Source organism: Papilio polytes, unplaced genomic scaffold (assembly GCF_000836215.1).
Source record: "Papilio polytes unplaced genomic scaffold, Ppol_1.0 DF823957.1, whole genome shotgun sequence".
Lineage (NCBI taxonomy): Eukaryota > Metazoa > Arthropoda > Insecta > Lepidoptera > Papilionidae > Papilio > Papilio polytes.
This window is the reverse complement of record NW_013525247.1, coordinates 344409-361830: the sequence shown is the minus strand read 5'-3', so window position 1 is coordinate 361830 and position 17422 is coordinate 344409. Positions and strand designations below refer to the sequence as shown.

General features: G+C 32.9%; 1 protein-coding gene across 1 annotated transcript in view; it reads left to right on the top strand.

Moving 5' to 3' along the window:
• Nucleotides 1-17422, top strand: part of LOC106101746 (cAMP-specific 3',5'-cyclic phosphodiesterase 7B-like) — an 84108-nt gene that overhangs the window by 8715 nt on the left and 57971 nt on the right. Inside the window, exon 2 of the mRNA XM_013281070.1 lies at nucleotides 1804-1864. Coding sequence (XP_013136524.1) covers nucleotides 1804-1864 — 61 coding nt within the window. The remainder of the gene's footprint in view (nucleotides 1-1803; nucleotides 1865-17422) is intronic.

Here is a 17422-nt window from a genome sequence, read left to right as displayed (position 1 = left end):
TAGTGTACTGTTTTTTTGAGAATATTTTGTTTTTAGTGTATTTTGTTTTGTTTTTAGTGTATTTTGTTTGGAAGTCGGTTTTGTTTTTTGTTATATAAAAGTACGAGCTGTTGCCCGAGACTTCGTCCGCGTGGTATTAGAAAACATGCGAACTATACGAATAACAAAAAGCTACGTATCCCTCGGGAACCGGACACCTCGAGGATGAAGCTTATCCCATGTATACTCCAGACTTTGTTTTACATCTGTGCCAAATTTCAATAAGATATGTTGAACCGTTGCAGAATGATCGAGTAAACATTAAAAAACTAAATTAATGAATCCCAAAGGAACCGTAACTTATCCCGGGATAAAAAATAGCCTATGTGTTCTTCCAGACTATGCTCTAAACCTGTGCCAAATTTCATGGAGATCCGTTCAGCCGTTTAAGCTACAAACGATAACAAACATCCATCCATCCATCCATCTAAACATTCGCATTTATAATATTGGTAAGAAGTAAGATATATTTTGCACGTCACGTAGGGTGGCATTTGTTCGAGGTATGTTGTATCAAGGTTATCACACTCTTGGTCCAATTATAAAACGTAACTGCTGCTTCGCGTCGGTTACGAATTTTAAAGCTTCGATAGTCGTTTGTATTTTGATTGATTCTAATTTTTGACTTGTTAGCCGACGGCGTCCAATTTGCTAGTTTTAAGTTCAAACATTGCTATGTATTTGAGATGTTTAGCTGTTGTAAGTTTTTACAATCCGGAAAAACATTCCTGCATTAATATTCCGAGAAAAAAATATGCAAGGGTAAAATCTACGTAGACGAGCACAAAGAAAAATTTAATATTACTGAAAATAGTAGAATAGGGGAAGAAAGTTTGTACAGGAAATAATATTCCTTCAGCGGAATTTCTGTAAAATTTTAATTAGTGTTATAAGAAGGCATCATCAACATGGACGAAGTCGCGGGCGTTAGCTACTGTTCTAAAAATCGCTATGTTTTTTCCAGATAGTAAATAAAATTCGTAGAAAATTCCTGTTACAAGATTAATATCTACGCGCGACTCCTTCCGGGACTGAATGTATAATAAATACGATCCTAACGGTATGCTCGAACTTCTTGCAGGTGTGAATACTCGTATAATCCATAAAAATGCATCAGAGTGGCGGGGATATTGACATTTATATAAACTTAACATGTCGTTAACACTTCCTTGTGATAATAGTGACAACAGCGGTTAATAATTGAAAAAAGAACCTTAAGTCCGCTACACACCTTTTTTATGAACTGTACAGTCTTAACTAAAGATTCGGGCTGTATAGTTTAAACTGGCATGTGTAGACATTGAGAAATTAACAGTTAAACTGATAGAATGTTGCTTACACACATCAGTTTTAACAACAGTTCCACAGTTCGACTGTTACTTAAAACTGAATGTTGTCCTAAACGAACTTAAATCAACATCTGAGTGAGACTGCTGGCTTGAGATCGAGTTAAGGGCGGTATAAATCCTTACTTTGGTATTAACCGCTACACAGGACATAATCTGTAGATAAAACTGCTTTTTTAAATTTTCAAACAAAATTTCGTGCCAAAATAAGGCACTAGAAACCATTGAGCAAGCGTGCTAGATGTATGAATTCATATTTAGCTAAAAAGGTGTGCTAGATCCGCTCCAAATTGACGTTACTAATCACTGCCTACGTCTCTAAATTATGTTGTCGGTGTTGGTAATATTAACAAGTTAAAGAAAATAATGCGGTATGAATAATAGTGAAATTTTAACTAATTATGTTATTTTGTTGCAGAGAATCGATGACAACAAGTCCTCTACCTCGTCCTCCTTTTCTAATGATGTTGAAGAAATAAGTGAGTATTCTTAATTAATATTTCATAAATAAATAAAAATATTTCATTATTAGTTAATCTGATAAGATAATAGAACAATATAATCAGTAAAAAGATCAGTTTTTTTAAGAAGGATAGCTAGAAGGCGGAGTTCGCGATTTGCACGCTTCGAGTAAGTTAAACCAGTTGATCGCGCAAAAGCTTGGTGGCAAGTGTTAACAGGCACCCCCGACCTTATCCGCGCTCGCGCCCTCTCCCCCTCCAGCATCAGCTACCTCGCCCTCCAGTTAAATATGACAAAGCACTGTTGAATTTACCAATAAATTAACTTGATAACTTATAAAACTCAATTTAACAGTTTATTTTCCAACTTCATTGAATTTCACAATTTCCACAAAACTATAATTCTGATGAATACTCGTATATATTTTTTCATTTATAATTCCGCTTATTGATATGACACAAACAATACTTGGTACTGTTAATGCTATTTCATATTAAATTGTACTAAGATATTAAATACAACAGAAGCCTGAGAAATAAGATTCCACGCTTGACTACGTCTTAATTGTAAACATAACCGTGGGTTTCTACTGCTGAAGCATTTGCAAAACAATATTTATTGTCATCCCTTTCATTCTTATTAAAAAATCTATATAACAATATGTATGACATATTAATACTATCTACGAGCCGTGACTTTATCCGCGCGGAATTGAACAAAAATCATGATTTCTTTCCAATAGGTTTCTCAAGATCTTTATATATTTGACAACTGTTATTATCTATTTGACCTTTAAACTTTATTACTGGAATGAAACGCCTAATAAACATCAGCTAGGCATCCCGTGTTGCCACTTCTCCCACAGCATTTAATATATTGCACTTGACTTTTAAATTTCGAACATTAGAATTATAGTAAGGAAAAATTGTTAAATCACGTTACAACTATTTATAGTTTCCCATTTTGTTTCTCCGGCGCACTTAAAATGTCTTCTAATTTCGGTTGGTCATCATCTTGACCGTGCTGGGCGTCGAACACCTTCCCCATCCACAGACTGTAAATCGCACCCCCAACCAGTGCACTATTGTGTATATTTTGTATGCATCGACTTTTATAGCGTATGTATACGTATAGCTGCTACGGTCGCACAGGGCTTGTTTCCCGATACTGTGATGAACGCTTTGGCCGACCAGTTACACTCAGGCAGCCATCGGGTTAGGTCGTGCTACCCTGTCTCAACTATTCATTAATAATCGGTGTCTCGATAATTTTTCTTAAGTCTAAATTGGCTTAAAGTATAAAATTTGGAAAAAAAATATTTAAAAAAAAAGTTTTTAAAAAAAAAAAAGTTTTTCGATTTTCAAAATGTTTTCCAAGCTGTCGGAGAAGGGTAAGTAATTATAGTGCAAACAAATAGAAAACGGAGTTTATGTATTCCTTTACGAAATAAATCGGGGATTCGAATCCGAGACGCGAATGAAGCGTTTAAACTTTCTTCGGTTGTTTCTCTGAGGCTTCCATTTTGCCTGTAAACATTAAAGAGAATATGGAATAGTAAAAACTTTACGTGTTTACATAGTAAATATTTTTTAAAGTTGCACGGAATGTAGGTCACAGGATGATAGTGTTCGAAGCCTCTCGGGCGAGCAACTGTTGCGTTCAAACAACTGTTTTACAGATTCGTACAGCATTTAAAATTGACTTACTGTGCATCGAAGTTTAAATAATTTAAATACACATTTATATAAAGTAATTATTAGATTTTCGGAATTTTAATAATGCCAAAAATTATTTTTAAAACATCAATTGTATAATTTAAGAGTATTGTTCACTGATTTCCGTCAAATTGTTGCTATAATTTTTTTACTGATGATATTTACTATCAAGAGTAATATAAGATTTATTTCATCTATGGAAGTATTTCTTGTATTGCTCGATTTTATTTCCCAAAAGGATACGTGTAGTTTCAACAGACCTAGTCTAAATGTCACACACATACAATGAAGTCGATTAATTTACTGTTTAAATAATAAGATTTTTATAATTAATTGGCATTTGCTGTACTCGAGTTTAAAATTTCTTGAATAATGTTAGGCGGTTTAATTCCACGCTTTTCTATTTTAAATACAATTTATAACACATTTTATATTATAACTCAACAACTTTCAGTTTTAAATGGATTTTTTAAGCCACACAAAGGCAAGAGTCCTTGGACGAATGATACCCGGAATTAGCAATACCTGGAATTTTCTATTTTGCTACATTGGAAATGAGAAATTAATTTTGCACATTGAATTATATTACAGGCATTTTATATTCCTTCACAAAGAAGGAGGACCTCATTTGTATTTCCACAGATTTTACAATGTTTTTGTGTAGCGATGTTCGAGTTACCGCCAGTTTCCACTATTGATACGTCTTTCCGTTATAGTTTCTTAAGTTATCTAAGTTTCGGCAGTGGAAGCAGCTTATTTACGGTAATGCGGGATATATCGTAGACATATACCTTTTTCAAATATGTATGAAATTAGACATTTTTGCTAACTTACAAAAAGCTTTTGTTAGGAGGTTCACAATAGACGGATTGCTGGGATTCGAACCCACGACCGCTAGATTGACAGTCCATAACCAAAGCAGGCTGTTGGCGCTTCAAAGTAAACTTTATAGCCTTAATTTCTCAAAGATTTAAATGTATTAAGTTTTAAATTAACATAAAAGTTGAACGTTCCACGTTAACGCGACTCACGTTATTAAATAACGTGAAACTGTCGCCTATTTGTGAAATAGCGAAGTAAAAATCAAAATATACCGACGGTCGCTAAAATACATATTTTATTCTTTAAATTGGTTCATTTATTCTCTATTTTAATATTGTATTTACATTATTTTTTTTAAACCCCGATACGCCCAACTTATTTATTAAAATTAAAATCGTCGAAGCCGTTTGTGCGTTTATTCAGATCATTTTGGATATGTTACTTTAAATGCGTAAGCTATGGCGAATCCTATGGTTTCCCGGTGTCTAGTTTAATCTTACTAATATAAATGCGAAAGTTTAGATGGGTGGATGTTTGTTAGAGTTTGTAGCCTAAACGGCTAAATAGATTTTGATGACATTTGGTACAGATTGTAGATGATAGTCTGGAAGAATACGTAGGCTTTTTTTTCTAATTCCACGCGGACAGAGTGGCGGGCGAAAGCTTGCTAGGTATAAAATCAGCTCATAAAATTGTTAGTAAGTCTCTTATACTATGTTAGTAGCGGAACAGAATATAACGAATATTTTACAATTAAAAAATTCAGTGATCAGAGTGTAATTTTAGACAGCTTTAAGGGATCGGAAATCAGAAAATTAATGTAATCTTTGTCTATTTTTTTTATTTACCATTTTGAAAAAATAAAAATTGAATAATCTTAAAACATATTAATTTGTACCTAATTCAAATTTTTATTTATTACCCAATTTGTAATTATTTACATTAACTACAAAAAAATGTCACTTTGTGTTAGCACATGTTCGATTTAAAAAAAAAAAAACAAATAACATAATTTAATATTCTGTAAAAATTCACTTTCTAATAATACTTGTTTGAATTGTATCTGATAGTAGACTACGATATTATATATCAATTTAACAGCTTAGTACCGTTATAGCGATCATTCTATACACTTGAGTGCATGAGGGCAATCATGATTGAATTATCCTAACTCTATCCGAACTCGCGGCGACAGTACGTAACGATATATATTTTCATATCGTTTTAACAATATATCCAAGTCGACTTATCTTTTATTAGTTAGTCTGTATAACCTAGAAATCACATGCAACTATTCTAAATAATTAACTTTAACAGTGGTAGAGCCCGCTTTAACATCTTCCTACGAATGGGCCGATTCGCCCGGTGCAATACCACGACCACACAAATGACAGGCATAAGGGGAAGCAATTCCGCGTACAGTCTCCTGAGTGTGCCTGCCGGAGGCCTAATTTTACTTTATTTTTTACTACGAATAGGCACTATTTAATTTTTATTAACATTATATATTATCCAATTAATGTTAAAATTACTTATGGTAATACGATATTTGTATCATATTAGAAAAATGGTGCATTTAATATCAAAAGTAAATGAATTTAAAAACTACAAAGTATCATATTTAACATTGTACGATTCGTTAAGTGAAGTCACTGGCAAATTGTGAACTCTGAATTTGCGTATCGAACAAGCACATACATAAAGTATTATATCTACTTGAGTGATGACAATCTCTAAAGTCCTCTATTCGATGCCGAAGTGTGAACCCTGGAACGACTTAATGCGACAGGGCTGTCACTCCGCGTCATTATTCCGCATTGTTCTGCCCTTTCGTCGACAATCACGCGCTGTCAATTCGAATTGCATCAAAGACATTGAAACATAAGCTGAAAAGAATATCTATTCCGGTGAGAGTGGCACTTATCTCATTTATGTCCTCACCTCCTTAAAATTATTAATAACCAAGCCACGACAAGAGAACTACAATCACAATAGGACTGTATCACTTTTGCCTACTGGGTCAGATACATTTGTTACACTATACATAAGTTAAATGCATGTATCTTGATTGAATATGTGGTAAGAACAACGCGTTGCTATAGTTACTGGACCGCGTAGCATGTGTGTGGCAAAAATAAACTGGTTGTTACTAGAAATATTAAGATAATCTTATATATATTTTTTCACACTTTGATTTTGCTTTATATTGTCTACAACGTTTGGACTTAGAAGATCTATATTAACTACACCTATGTTTCCTTAGAAACAGTGTACATCAGTAGAATAACAGTGCGTCAAATTTCATAGCACTCGACAATATCCATTGGTTTCGGACCATATAGACAAGCAATGTTTTGATTTGTTTCACAATTATTAACGTAACCTGAACTTGACAGTTATCTCTTATTTTGTTATTCCAGTACTCAAAGCGAAATCTTATCTTTATTGGCAGCTATGTTGTTCATTACGTTTCGTGAAGTAATACTGCATCGGTTGCGATGTGCATTGTCATTATTTCATACAGAAGAAAAGCGTCACATCTTTTAAAACGTTTAAGATATAGACTCGTCTCTTTTATAAAAAAAATACACTAGCTGGTCCCCGCGAATTCATTGGCGCGGTATTAAATATATACGAACTATGAAAAATAAAAAAAACTACATATCCCGAGGGAACCTTTTTTATATCTGTGCCTTTCGTTAAGATATGTTTAACCGTTGCAGAATTATTGAGTAAATATAAAACAACCAAATTAATGTATCCCACGGGAAGCTTATGTATTTGCGGTACCAAAAGTAGACTATGTGTTTTTTGCAGACTATCCTCTACATCTGTGCGAAAAAACATTGAAATCAGTTGTGGCAATAATATCTAACAAAATCCATCCACCCCTAATTTATACTTTCGCATTATAATATTCTTGAGATACAAAGAGATATAACTCTTTTTGTTGTATCGCTCGATATATTCGAAGAAAAGATATATCTGTAAAATATATGTAAAATCTTTTATACGAGTAGTAGTCATACTTCATACTAATATTATAAATCATAGTTCATCAATCATAGTTTAGATGAATGGATGGATGTTTGTTAGAGGTTGTAGCCTAAACGGCTAAACGGATTTCGATGAAATTTGGCATAGATGTAGAGGATAGTCTGGAAAAACAAATAGGCTGTTCACTTTTGTTTTTTTTTAATTCCACGCGGACGGAGTCGCGGGCGAACGCTAGTATAATATAAGTCTAATCGATGAGTTAGTCTGCTATTATTTTTCAATGTAAATGTGTTTCCCCACTCATTTAACGGACTATTCAATATTTTTCCCAGAAGAAATGCACTTTTAGTTTTTATTGAAATTTGAAGTTTGCGTTCCATGATTGCATTAGTAATGTAATATCTATTTCGATTAATATAATATGACGATTGTCTCTTCGCTGATAGTCGCGCAGAATCAACAAATTGACTGACACTGTTTAAATTTCTTTGTTTACATCGATCGCTATTTAGGTCATCTGATAGCATGTAAAAAATACGTTTTGCAATTTTAATGGAAAAGCAAAAATGTTTGAATACACGATTAACATTTTTTACATTTAAATCTCGTTACAATTAATTTTTTAGTGAACTTGTTTGTAACAAATATACATCCAGTCGTTGATTAATCTGAAATTTGGCGGAGATCTTTACTTAATGCAAAAAAAGGACAATTTAATGTTTAAAAATTTGAACTAATTTACTTAACTCATAATTCATATATATACAAAGTTTCACTTCACGATTATTATAATAATGTGATATACAGGGTGATTCTTAACGGACTGATCAACGGCTTTGTGGAGTTAGAGGACCTTAATAACTATCATTTAAATGCAAAGTATGTTGCCCGATTTTCTATAGTTTTAAAGTTATTTAAAATTTGTAGGAAATTGGAAACTGAGATTTCCGATTTCAATTTGACCGTACGTCCAAATTTTTGTGTTTTCAGTAGTATTTTTTTCTTTAACAAGCCTAATTAGGCTTTCGTACCGTTATCATTTTTTTTAGAATAACTCATAAAAAAAAAATATTGCAAATTTTCTTAAAACAAAATTTACTTCTTCAAATTTGAGGAGCTGTAACTCTTTTTTTTTTTTGCACCAACTTTTTTCCTACAAGTTTTTCAAAAACTGTGCCTATGCCTGTAGAATAAAACTAAAAAAACCTTTCATCTTTCGTTCGTTGTTTATGTAAAAAGAACGATTTGAAATAGTCGAGGGCGACAATTTCTTGTAACGTTTACACAAAAGAAATTAATTTTCTATCAATAAAACATTACATTCCACATAAAAACATTACTGAATTATAGTCAAATTCTTTAAAAATATGCAAGTTATCGTAGTACGTAATGTAGGTTTATATTCAAAATTGCATTGTAATGTGAAAATAAAGAAAATCACCAATTTCAATATTTTTAATGTATGTAACAAGAAATGTTTTAATGACAAAAGTTAAAACTCTGTATACAGGGTTGTATTCCCAAAAAGGGTTCAAAAGCCCGATTATTAGGCTTGTTCAAGGATAAATGACAACTGTAAATGCATTATTTTTGAAGGCCGAATAAATATGAGCCGGAAATATGATTTTTCTGATATTATTTATATATTAGAATTATGGAAAATCGGACAACATACTTTGCGCTTAAACGATAGCTATCGATGTCCCCTAACTCCACAAACCGTTGATCCGTCTGTTAAGAATCATCCTGTATTTATAATATACACCTTAATATGTTACATGCACATAAATGGGTATTCGTGTAATCTATATCCATCTTCTATCTATACATATAATAAAATTGGAATGTCTGTTTGTAATATCAAAAGAAAAAAAACAGATTTCGGGATGATGTATTTGCGTTGCTTATAACGAAAATATCATTTTAAAAAAAGTTGTCTGTCCGCAAGCCTCGATTTTTCTGGGTAGTCTCTGAAATAGCTGGGCTGAGTTTAACGGGACTTTCACTGGAGGGTAGCTGATATTGACGGGCATATTATAGGGTACATGTTTTTTTTTAATTCCGCGCTATCAAAATGGTGACCGGACCGCTATCTCTGGAACGGATGGACCGATTTGGGCGAGACTTTGATTGGAAGGTAACGGTTAAAAGGTAGATGCACACGGGAATGTTCTGCGCTAACGTAGTTTGAGGGGGACAGCTCGTAATAATAATATACGCACTTATACTTGTTAGGTTTGTATCACCTGATAATACCCATTCCAGTCTGTCTCTACAAGTTAAAAGCTTATTTATCTAAGATTTTAAGGTTTCTTCGGCATTTCATAACAGACACCTGTCTCAAAATTTACGTTAATTTAATTGTATTTATAGCAAAAGATTATTTAAATCTTCATTTGTTATTTTTTTCTTATCTTATCTTTATAAAGGATGTAAAAAGTATGTCGTAGCAAACGTTATCGACCATCTAATGTGTATATCGGACCATCTGATTATAACATCGTTACTGTTTATAATCATTGTAATACGTATTGATAATATTCTATTTATTGTAAGTACAATTTCACTTTTTGCGATAAACTTCCGAAATACCGTAGACAGTAGTGGTCATCCGTTGTGCGAAATTCGACCATATTTGTCTTTAAAATAGCTATAGATTAACTTTAATGGTAACCTTTATGTTCATTTTTCTTACATAGGAGTTCCAAGTTTTCGCTTCACGTTATGATATATTGATTTTTTTATAAGTAAAGGTTTAACGATTTCAAATAACCTTATATTTAACAATTTCTATCAAATTAAGTTACGTTACTCCTTTTCTGAATATGTACGTTTTGTTTTGGAGTATTGTTATTTAGTTTTAATGAGAAGTCGCCCGCAAACTTCGGTAGCGCAAATTTCGACCAACCATTACGCCATCTTGCCAGCGCGCATTCAAAAAAAAAGTAGCCTATAATAAGCCCGTCTATGTCAGCTACCCTTCAGTGAAAGTCAGGTCGAAATCGTCCCAGCCGTTCGGAGATTACGCAGATAAGTAATCTATCTATCTATACAATTATTAAATTGTAGTGTCTGTCTTTAATACCAAAAGAAAATTTCCAGATTTCGGGAAGATAATGTATTTGCATTGCTGATAATAAAAATCACATTTATTTGTATGTTGCCGCGTTTGTTCCGGGTAAACTCCGAAACGACTGGGCCGATTTAGACCGGACTTTCACTGAAGGCTAGCTGACATAGACGGGCATATTATAGGCTACTTTTTTATTCCGCACTTTTAACACACGGTGATTAATATGCACTAACGAAGTTTTCGGGTGACATCTCGTTTTGAAATAAAAACAATCGTGATTATTTTTAAAACTATGACTACATAAAACATTATACATCTTTGCGAACACAAACATAACTTAATCGGTAATATTACATATGTTGTTTCCTTATGATAATAATAAGTTAGTAAGCGTTGATACAAAAATGTACCGACTTGAGTTTGTCACGTGTAAGTTTCTATGTGTTGACGCAATTACGGGTAAAGGTGAAAAAAGTTTAATTAATTGACATTAAGAAATCGTAAACGAACTTTCTATACCCGTACTTTGAAAGCGATGTTTAAGAAGTGAAGCCTTACTAGCGTAGAGGTTAAGCTTGGGTTCGAAGGTTTTTATTCAAGGACCGTTGCCTAACTCCACGTTTAACTTTATTTTAACTTTGGAAATCCCAAAAACAGGAAACGGATTAAAAAAAACATGAACTAAGAAATCTTTACCTAATTGATTACTAGGAACGTTACCTCTTTGTTTTAAAGTTGATTTATTTCAGACATAGCCATCGTACAAATATTAACATAGAAACTATTTAATGCCCCTCCTCTACTTTAACGACTAGCTTCCTGAGCGTGACTTCTGCTGCGCCTTGTTTTTTATGTCATGACTAGGGTCCAGAGTGTTATGCGAGAGTAAGTCGCAGACCTAAGGCAACCCTTTCTATCAAGTGCCCTGGGCGTTCGCCCAACCGTGCTACACTAACGCCGGCACTGAATCTATTATTAATAAGATATACCTATTACTCTTATTAGAACTTCAAGCCAATTGTAGCGAGATATATCACATCCTTGAACACGTTCCGATTTTATGGTAAAACGAATCGGGAGATGTGGAAATGCAAGCTTATTAATTATGTTCTACGAGTTAACTTTATTGAAATCTATTTGTAGATTTAATATTACTCCTTCAATACATCTTGTTTTCAATACTGTACTAATTAATGGTATTATGGTGAAGACAAGTTTTGTAATTTTTATCGATTTGTTAAGTTTTCAACGGTATTTTAGTAATTTTTTTTTCTGTAAATAGTTTTCAAGTCAGAAATCTTTACATAAACTATGTCTAATTTCACTTTCGTCCGTTTGCCCAATTCCCTTAAAAAGGGCTACAAAGTTTTCCCTTGTATGATTAATAATGTTGACAAGTGATTTTAGATGTAACAACAAAAATTTTAGTAGAAAAATCTTTGTCGCGTCTGGTATAATTAAAAGTTCGGTATCGGTATCAGTATAAGTGTGTATACCTAGTATGTTTTATTTTATTTTTACAACTAAGTACTTGTAGACTGACGGACAGACGTCCTTATCTTTAACTTTTATGTTTTATGAGTAACCTGAAACGTTATCAAAGGCGGTTGTCGAAACATTATAATTGTACACAAGTCTACTCAAAGCGTGCTATCTTGATACAAGAACGTGGACATTCTATTATTATCTTCACTACCGTTTTGCCACTCAAAACATCGAGTACTGTAATAAAACACTGCCACTAAAGATAATCTTACCATACTTTAGTTTTAAGTTGTTTATAGTGGCATACAAAATAGTAGCTGGAGGAAAATTCGTGACGTCATTCTGTTTAACATGTGAAGTATTAGCCAAGTTCGTCTGTTGTTTCTAGACTGTAACTCTCATCGAAGCTACTATCCAATTTATTGTACCTAGACTGATTATAGAATAACAAAGTTCACAATAAATTGGTACCAAAAGACATTGCGTCGCTAAAATTCAATGTATTATAATACAATTTGTTTATACAAGGTGATTGAATTATTCTTTATTTTTGGTCTACTTTACACTACCATTTGTTTTTTTTTCATCACATAAGGGGGCAAACGAGCGGCGAGAACATCGAGGTGGTCAACGACCCCCATAGAAATCCGCAACACCAGAGGATCTACAGATGGGCTCGCTTCTTGAAGGACCCTAAGTCATGTTTACTAATTTATTGATTGGACATTATCGTATTCATATTTGTTCATTACATTAAAATGTATGTTGGTTCATTATCGACAAAAATAATGTGCATTTTGTTTATCTCGGGTACATTGAATCATCGAGAGCACGAGCGCGAATCTAGGATCCTAATCCTCATTGTGGTAGGTTAATCCCTAAAAATCGATTTTAGCTGAGTAAAACAAAAGTCAAACGTTTAACATTGCTTAAATCACAACACGTCTGCGTGATTCTGGTGAAAAAAATCACAACAAAATTTAACGTTAATGTCTGCCGTCAGAAGATTCTGGGTAGTTGTTTCAATACTTTAGCTCTACTTGTGTTAAAAAAAAAATCGTGCGAAAAATGCGTCCCTACTTTCAGGACGTGATAATTAGCTGCTTCTAGGTAAATTTATGTTGAAACTTAATAAAAAAATAAATTAAACTAGTACAAGTACTTTTGCAGCAATTGGGCGCTGCGTAGTATATTTTGAAGTAAAACAAGATGACATATTTTCTTTTTAATCATAAACATGCCCCCAGGCCGTCATGTCATGGTCAATATGAAGTCACATGATTCTAACAGTACCGACTTTGCGACTGGTAAATCATACTAATATTATCAATCCGAAAGTTTAGATGGATGGATGGATGTTTCTTAGAGTTTGAAGCCTAAACGGCTGAACGCATTTCAAATGAAATTTGGTATAGAAGTGGGGGATAGTCTGGAAGAATGCATAGAATACTCACTATTGTTTTTTAATGCCACGCGGACGGAGTCGCGGGCGAAAGCTAGTTTAATAGAAAACTTAACCATACCATGTCTAAAAGTTGAACAGAACAAGGCTGTTGTTAAATGAAAAATTGTTGAAACCTCTCAAACTTTTTGAAGCGAATATTTATTTATCTGTCTTATATTGTAACATAAAATTTACTCGTGAAGATTTATTTTAATATTTTTGTTGATTGTAACAGGCTAAGCTGTAAAAGGTTTCAAAGAGCTTACAAATTAAACGTGTTATGAACGTGAATCAAATCTGTGAAAGTTCAATGCACGAGCTTTCGCCTACGATTCCTTAGAACTTAATTAGCCTAAGTTAAATCAGCGGAGTAATCTATTTGAGCCTAAGTGATAGTATCAAGTGCTGGTTTTGATGTGTCGTGCCGCTATCGTTTCATGATATAACTTAATAGAAGACCATCTACGAGTATATCTATGCAGTTAATAAAATTGGAGTGTCTGTATGTAATACCAAAAAGCTATCAACTAGTGTTTAACACAATTATATTATAGCTAAACGTTGATAACTCTTTTTACTGTCAGTTACAATATTGTTTGATCTTCAAATATCAAATGTTACAAAATCCTGGCGTAAACAAAAAAAAAAGAGTTTTAATGTAGTCATCTTAATCTCAAGAGAACTGGGACCCTGGATTTTAAGTATACTCGAAGTATACTAAAAATATCCTTATAAAAGCGTAACGAGTTATAAAACTGTTTTAGTTTCCAATTGTTAGTTTATAGAATCAAGGTTACTCTATCCTATTCATATGTACATATGCACTATGAACATACATACTAATGTTTTGTTTATTTTAATGAGAATCCGTTGATATCTGATAAAAATATAGTAGGAGAACCTATCTGTACATTATTGTGTCGTTCTGTATTGGAAAATCGTTGTTAATATTGATCACAGCATCAAAAACATTATTTTATTCTTTTCCTCGCCAATTACTTAAGCTGTCATTACAAGCCGCACCTAACATGAGGCGTAATGACCGTAATTCCGGCAAGCTTGTGAACTACACTCGTATGTAGTGTTCAGAGAAATTAACTCCACACTTGCATTCTGTTATTGTCTCTATCTCTTAAGGTTACAACATCCTTCTCCTACCCCTCTGGTTAAGAGCGTGAGTTATTTAAAATCGATAATAAACTAGTTTGTCTTAAACGAATTATCGACTCGACTTGTCATGAAACTTTGGTATTATTAAGACGAAGCATTTTGTCTACTTTACTGTAGGTTATCAGTACAACATAATATTCATTTAATATTTCAATGACAAAATAATTTTATTACCGTAGTATAATTTGTGTTATATTTTATATGAGCTTTCGCCCGCGACTCCGTCCGCGCGGAATTAAAAAAAAAAAAAAACAAAACCATGTAACCTATGTGTCCTTCCAGACTATGCTCTACTTCCATGCCGAATTTCATCGAGATCCGTTCAGCCGTTTAGGCTACAAACTCTAACAAACATCTTTCTTATGTCATCAATTTCTTATAATAAATCTTTGTATTGTTAAGTAAACAAGAGTTTATATGTAAGTCGTGTATTATATTTTAGTAGTATATGTATTTAGCGGAAAAGTACATTTCTATTTGAAAGGCATTCAGCCATTTGAAGGCTGAAAGTTCTAAATAAGAAGCCCCAATCGTTGCGAACTCTCAGATATTAAACTTTTAGTAATTCCTTTACTCCCCGCGGCTGAGGCTTCGAGGTTACCTATTAATACTTGAAACAAAATCTTTGAGTTCCTTTTAAAGAAATAACTGGAACCAAATGTGAAATTTTATATGTTTAGTATACATTTTTTACAGTGCAAAATATTTCGACATATAGCGATATTTCTGTTTTCTCGAAACCAACCGGATTAATCAGCAATGTAATCACTTGATTGTATATCTCTTTATACCAATCTCTATATGCCTATCATGTACTACGATATTTAAATCGTGCTAAATGAAATATAGATCTGACTTTATTAAACGTGGTATTAAAATATTTAAAACATAGACCAAAGAAACAGTGTATGCTCTGTTTCAATTCTAAATTGCACTTGTGTGATGCACAAACGTTTAATTATGTTTTCCATTTGTACAGGGACCGCATAAACATCTGTTATAACTCCTCGCTCTAGAACGTTTAATAAATGTGTATTCAAACTTGCATTGCGTTTACTCATTTCGTTGTCTACGTTGTTGCGAGTAATTAATATTTCTATTTATATGTTTATAATTAAATTTCAGAAAAATATTCAAATATGCCTCTTATATAATAAGAAAGTATACTGTAAGTCTGGTAAAACATATTCGTAACTTCTTCGAAGAAATTTGTATCAAATATGCTGCTGTACTTTTCGCCATGTAGAGACGTTGATAACGTTTCGAAAACGGTCTCACCAATATTCATGATATACCCTTTAAAAGAAATAACTGGATCTATTGTTTTTTTTGTTAAGAATACAAGTAGCTACGCTTTATCGTAGCACAATGCTACGGGCGTTCGAATGCAATCGCAAAATACAATAGCCTTGTCGCGTCGTTACGCGATCGTCGCGGTCGACTGCTAACCTCAGTTTGGCTTTTACACATCAGGATATAGTAATACAGTAATTTTTCCTTCATTATATTAATCTATTCATTAAAGAGAATATGGGAATCTAAATTCTTTGAATGTGTCTTAATTTTTACTAAAACATAGATTCAGAATTTCCTCGTTTAATGTGTTGTATGATAACATTTATCCTCGTTGGCTATGATACATGAAATTTCCATCTAAAAATGTTATTCCAGTAAAATGTCACATTTCGTACGAAAATATTTTGCACTAACTAACTTTGTACACTTTGTCCCTCTACATGTTGCACTTTATTGTCTAAACAAATTTTATTTTATACTTGTAGAACTATTGAATATCGAATTAGAAATTAGATATTTTTATTATAAACGTTAGTAATTGATAGAAAACTTTTAATACTAACATCTGCCTTACGTTATCTTACTAATGTGGGGTCGACGATCAGGGTCTTTTAAACCTTAATGTTTTGGCATATTTTACAGCCTTCCGCCTGCCTATCGTGACCTGAGAAAGAATTTAAAAAAATATTCTCAAATAAATGAAAAACGTTTAGTAGGTATTTATCATAAAAACTTAACAATTAAGAAAAAAATTAATACACCAACATTAAGTATTAATAAAATAAAGAAAAAACATTAGAAAAAGAATAAAAACTATATTTTTTGTCGCTTAGTTAAAAACTTTCCATTCATTCATGATTATATAACTATAAGCTTCTTAGCATAAAGAAAAACTACGTTTTTTCATTCTATTAATGTTCTATCTACATGTCATAATGTATTTATATGAGCGACAGTTAAATAATTCGATGCAACGATATCTGTATATATAAAATGCTCTACAAAGGTGGATGAAACGACGCGGGGTCATTGACCTGTGACCCTCGCGCGATTCGGAACATTACGTCTTGTAAAGTTGGACTTGCGGACATAGATTACGTAATAAATAAGGATTATCAATATTACACCTTCGTTGTTTAAAATATTTTTACATGTTTTTAAAACTAAACCTATCCCATTAATTGGTATGGATAAAAAAACAAAGTTCGTCTTGTTTAAATTTTTGAGGTAGATATTTATGAATAATCATTTTACTAATATAAATAAATAAGCCCGCTTTAACATCTTCGCAATAATGGGTTGGCTTGTCCGGTGTAATACCACGACCACACTGAAGACAAGCGTGAAGTGGGACCAATTCCGCGTTTCATCTGATGCGTGTGATTGTACTTTCTGTGCATCCCCTCCTCTTACAATTGGGGATGTCTATGGGCAACGGTCGCTTTGCCATTTTAGCGGATTTTTTTTGCTTATAATTGTGATACTGGTATATATATAATGCTAATATTGAAGAAAAAATAAGAATATTTAAGCGCCAATATCCTAATGCTTTGAGATACTGATTACCAATCTT